The sequence below is a fragment of the Lampetra planeri genome, unplaced genomic scaffold (assembly GCF_965212315.1).
Source record: "Lampetra planeri unplaced genomic scaffold, kcLamPlan1.2.h2 scaffold_819, whole genome shotgun sequence".
NCBI classification, from domain to species: Eukaryota; Metazoa; Chordata; class Hyperoartia; order Petromyzontiformes; family Petromyzontidae; genus Lampetra; species Lampetra planeri.
The window spans coordinates 1-5,783 of record NW_027615641.1 but is presented as its reverse complement, the minus strand read 5'-3'; the positions used below and the strand labels follow the sequence as shown (position 1 = coordinate 5,783).

At 42.6% G+C, this 5,783-nt stretch overlaps 1 protein-coding gene across 1 annotated transcript; it reads left to right on the top strand.

The window, feature by feature from the left end:
- Positions 1–343: 343 nt before the first annotated feature.
- Positions 344–4,660, top strand: LOC144742019 (inhibitory synaptic factor 2A-like; the record flags this gene model as incomplete). The annotated part of the gene is given in 3 exon segments (XM_078624516.1): positions 344–1,132; positions 1,134–1,492; positions 4,589–4,660. Coding segments are annotated over 3 exon segments (1,220 nt in total), but the record flags the coding sequence as incomplete, so codon positions are not given.
- Between the last annotated feature and the right edge of the window lie 1,123 nt (positions 4,661–5,783).

The window sequence follows — 5,783 nt, the reverse complement described above, 5'->3', positions numbered from 1 at the left end:
CACCTGCTATACACTAGTGTAATGATTGAGTTTATTGATGAGTGTTTAAGTGTGGATGATGAGCAGGAGCTAGCTGGAGCCAAATCCCCAGTCGTGTGCTGTTAAACCATCACAGATTGAAAAATAATTTATAGTGTCTGTGTGGAATTGATGCCATAACTACGTGATGTATGTGTTTGGTGATTATAGACAATAATGAAATGGTAATGCCTTGTGTTCTTATTCTATTATTTATTCATTCACGGTAAAAATACTACAAACTAAAAATTAAAAACCACATATGTTCTCGCCACCGAGAACTGGCCAACATTTTTATACTCTTTTTTTACCTTTTACAGAAAATATGGTGAGCAAAGAGGACACCACATGTGTTGTTCTCTCAAACTCCGACGACTCAGATTCAGAGATCGCCCCAGCAGACAGCCTCGACTTGCAGTCCGGACAGCAGGTGAAGAAGAGGAACAAGGCCTTACAGGTGCGTTTCAAGGATATCTGTGACGCTCAGAATGAGCATCGAGGGAAACACTCCAGATCCATTTCTTGCAAAGTGACACACCGAAAGTATATGACCATGCCTGCCAGAAGATCTATCCCAAATGTGACCAAGAGCACGGGTGTACAGACGTCACCGGACCTTACGAAACGATACAAGACTTTTCCCTTTGAGAGGAAAAAAGGACACACATTTAAACACACTGCTTTGGTGGAAGATTACAAAGGACAAAACAATGGTTTTCTGAGTGATATAAAAGCAGGAGGAGAGGACGGACAACATGTCGGGGAGTCCTCTGAGTGCAAGGGTAAGATTGTGGGCCAGACCAAAGCCTTGCTTCACCACACTGATGACAGCAGTGACACAGAGGATCTGATCTCCAGTGCCAATTGTGTGGACGGACCCTCGTGTCCGGGCTCACATTTCTCGGACGAGTGCCACCCGGACAGCCCTCCTTCCAAACGCGAACCAGAGTACCAGGTTTATGGGGTGAGGACCAAACACAAAGGATTACTTAAAGAAGACATGGATGCTGGCACCTCCTCAAAGCGTCAGCTGGCGAACTCTGAGTATTCACAGGAAAGGTCAAAGGGCACAGGGCCGGTTTCGTGGAATTCTCTAACACAGGTAGAGTCTTTAGGAAGCCCCCTCGATGAGCTGTAAAAGGAAGAAGGGGCCACGGTTAAACGAACAGCACTCACAAACTCTTCCCCACGGTGCCAAATGCTCTGTCCAGTCACAGGGGCTCTGCCGGATGAGGCATATGTCAGCCTCCTCTAAACTGCAGCAAACTGTTGGGAGGGACGACGGCTTTCCTCCTGGAGTTACAGAAGCCCCCAGAGCAGGGAGCAAGCAGCAGATAATACCCTTATCTGGAGACAAAGATATCAAAGCACAGCTGCAGGCCATGGAGAGTCTCATCAGCTCGAGCCAGGAGACCATCAAGGTTCTGCTTGGAGTTATTCAGGAGCTGGAGAAAGGTGAAGCGCAGAGAGAGGGGTGAGTACTTTGAGCTTTACATACTTCATGCAAACAAACATTACAGGCTCCACAAAACATGTGCGGTAGGTACAAATGGTACATCCAGATCTTCATATTACAGTCTCCATTTATATCAGCCAGTGGTGGAGTATGACGTGTTGGTATTGTCCAGTGTACGCTCTCCTGGTCCCCCAGGAAACAAACACATCACATTTTCCGAACGTTTGCATTGACTTGCCGCATTACCAGTTCCTGTCACATCCCCGTACACCACCGAGCGATTGCTGCAGTGACGTCTGTGTTTTCACATTTCAGCAGAGGTTGATGAAGCACGCAGGCGAACAGGCTGTGAATCAGACGCTTTAGTCAAATGGTTATGAGATTTATAAGAAGGTAAAAACAGCAATGTCCTGATAAAAAAAAAAAAACATTGCCATCGCATCGGAAGATGACGGGTCAAATTTAAAGTCTGTCACATCTGTCTTGCCAACCAGCAGTCTGTTTAAAGCTGCATTTAGGACCTGTCAGATTTTGCTTTCAGCTGTATGACAATGTTGATATATTTGTAGTACAATGATCAACAGTGTTGTAAGATACAACAATTACCTTTTCAAGCAGTAGTATATACAGATGTGTCACACATTGATGAACCCATGAAGGTCTAATGAGGCGTATCAAATACACACTATGTTGTATTGCTGCTTTGTGCCAGAGCGAGTTAGTCCGAGGTCATCCTTGATATGGCATATTTCATTCAAGATGTAACCTTAAAGGATGTTTACAATTCAGCCGCCGTTTTACAGTAGTGCAACTGTAACAACCAAAGTATTCCATCTGCTAAACCAAGGGAACACAAGCAAAATCGTGTTTAAGTTGTATCCATATCCAGTGGCGAAGCAGGCACCCTTGTGCTGCTGAGCGGAAGTCAAGTTTTAAAGCCCCAATTAGTGCAGCCTCATCAGACTTTGCCTTTCATCTCCTCAAAGCTGTGTCTGCTGTTGTGCCTCCACGTGTTGTTGCATCAACGTTATTAGAGAGGCATCGTCGCACGCCACTCATCGTCAAGGGTTTATTTCACATAACAAAAACCTCCCTGATGTCATCACGGGTAAATACATATGTGATTTTTCTGGTACAGCTTTTATTGCACTTAGAATCACAAAACATGACCTAGCAAGAATACAGCTTTCTCAAAATGTTGTCATTCACAGGAGTTACCTCCAGCTCAGTGTTCACCTGAGTGAGAACACAATTACATTTTCCCCCAAGTGACAAACATGGAAACTGTGAAAGCACAGAGGGAACTCCAAATAGCGCACTCACTTCTGATGTGAGTCACTTCTTAAGACTTCCTACATGAACCTACCCAGTGTTTTGATCAGTCCCATCCTGCAATGAAAGGGAACTCCAAATGTATTTAATCACCATCTGTGTCGCTTCATTTTTTTTCTTCAACTGCACTTGACAAAGTTTTGCTGACGTAACAAACACTATTACTCTGAATTCACCCTATTAAAGCGTTTCAGTAGTCTTGCACATCTAATATTCTATTTAATTTGCAGTTTAAAGGAGAGTATGACTGCAGAAAACACTCACTGAAAATAATTCTAAAATCTGATGATTGTTCATTTTCTGCATGGCCGTACGTTTTTGTGCTTAAAATACATATGAATAAATTAAGCTATTCTGGATCTATGAAGATGTTGCACATGCGAAATACTGAGATACAAAAGAGTCTGCTGGTGCATTTCAGGTCAGTGACAGTAATTCATCTTTGCGGATCCCTGCCCTGTCTGCGTCCCCTATGCCTGCTTCCCATGTTATCTGTAAAACACTGTGCTCTGTGCACAGCAGCAGCAGGCACGTGACAAATGTAACTGGAAAGACGAGAGCAGGACATATCCCAGGACAGCTGACACGGGCAGTCTGGGCCAACAGTCAGCTTAGCGAATGAGCTTCAGAGGTGTATTATTTTTCTCCAATAAAATAATTCTCTGTGACATTCTGGGATTTAACACCAGTGCTGGATCATGGGGTCATGAACGTTTTCAACCTGAGTGGGTAAAAAATAGTTTGAGTGATTATAAATGTGGGTTAACATGCTTTGATTATTCGAGCAAATCTCTTTAAGTGATGCTGATGCAGATAGAAATCCAGTCAGTTGAACATCGGCGTGGACCTATTCTGTGCAGAGAGTTACTGTCCTTGCTCACAGCTGTTCACAGACTTCATTTGAGAACAGGACAGGATGGATGTACTTGCCGACCTTGAGCCCCCATCAGCAGCCACACAGACGCTGCTCTGTCTGAGGTCACCTATCATGTCTTGGCGAGAGGTTGAGGTTCAGCTTCTCCCCACATGTCATCAAGATGAAGGGCTGTATGACAGCCACAATTACATGTGTGACTCTAATGCTGCCCCCCTCTCCCATGATCAGCATAACACAGCAGCCTGCTGTTGCATGCTGGGATGTTTACCTGTTTCAAATGCATGCACATTGCAAATACACCAGAAAGAAGAAAAGAAAAAAGAAAAAGAGGGGAAAAAATCCTGTAATGTTGCCCCTGACGTGTCTGTACATAAGCCTCCACTGAGCCCCAAGAGATGTTATATTCTTTGTGGAGCTCCTTCAGCATAAAGAATTACTGCTCTTATACAACTCAACCACCAGGAGCCTTGGGGGCAATATGCTTAAACCACACAGAGGAACGACCATTCATCACGTTGATTGTCTTTTCTCCTCATTATTACATCTGTTGCAAATTCGCCTGAAAGAGAAAGACAAAGAAGACACACTATGTAAAGATATTGATTCTTGGTTATACATGATTCATGCAGCATTCCATTGCTACTTCCTGCCTATGGTCTGTCGAATAGAAACACAAAACACCAGCTATGTCATGGCACAGCAAGGGAACCCTGTTATGTAAAAATCAGTCTACACACTTGATTAACCAAATCTGACCGGAATCTCCTGCTGCATTTTCATCCCGAAAAAACAACAGTGGGTAAAAAAAGAGCCTGAACGAATTTGTCCGATACCCACAGGTGTTAGATCATGGATCCTAACTGTCACCATGGATTACATATATCTTTTTATCTTTCTGTTCACAGGCTCTCCTACCGAACAGGACAAGACACAGCGAATTGTGACACGTGTCGAAACAGCGCATGCATCATTTACAGGTGGGCCCATCTCACTGCCGGGGTGTCATTAACTCTGGATGGTTTTCTGTACATATGTTGGATCTGTTTAGGATGAGAGGCCTGCCTGTATTTGTGCAGTCATGTTTGTGTAGCAGATGTAATTAGATAAACTACACTGCACCAAAGGGCGGCTAAAACAGTTACACTCATATATAGATGACGTATTATATGAACAGCAATAATGGAATCCGAGAGGGAGGCATCATGAAAAAGGGATATGAAAATAATAACTCATAAAAGTGTTGCTCATGGCGAGTTTCCTTGTTTTTGATGATGAAATAAATTCTTTCCATAGTCTAATTCTGAACATTTGGTGCAGAAATTGTGTGGCTGCGGACACTGTGATGGATTAAATAATCATGCATAGTTGTAGTTGTTGTCCCTCAGGATGGGAAGTAGACTTTTTAAATTGATCTCATATATACTGTATGCCAAATTATGTTATGATAGATGTAAATCCCATTGACATTATTAAAAAAAAAACAGAACTGTACTGATAATAATGATGTCACTATGATCATTCTATGAAAAAAAACACTCTGGAGTGTAGTAGCTCACGTGGTTTGAGAGAAAGTAGCTAAAACAGAACATACATTTTAGAGGACGTAAGCTGGGTATAAAACAGTACGTTATTGATCCTGTCCTCTGCAGTATGACGTATGATACCTGTGAACAAAACCTGCAGCATATTAAAAAGAAATTATTCTAGGCCTTTCCGCTTTACATTTTCCTCTCATCGCCTCCTTTCCCTTGATAAATGCACTGTTTCAAGTTGACCCAGATTGTGGCTCATTTAGAACACAAAGTATTAATTAAAGCAGGGAATCTGCATTTGCTTTTTCATGTCAGATTCGGGAGAATAAGAAAATCATGAGCTTCATGTGGTGAAAAGCTCCTGGACTAACAGGTTTAATCCTGACAGCCTCACCTGTTTTCTTGGGTTTAGATCTCAGCAAAATCAACATGTCATCGTAATTAAACATTAAGATTTTAACATTTTCAGGCCCGTCATTCACATCTTATCTATAGATGTACATGAAGTTACTCTCGTGACTTTACAGTGTTCTTTCAACATCAGTCTTTTTATGTTACAAGCTGGAGA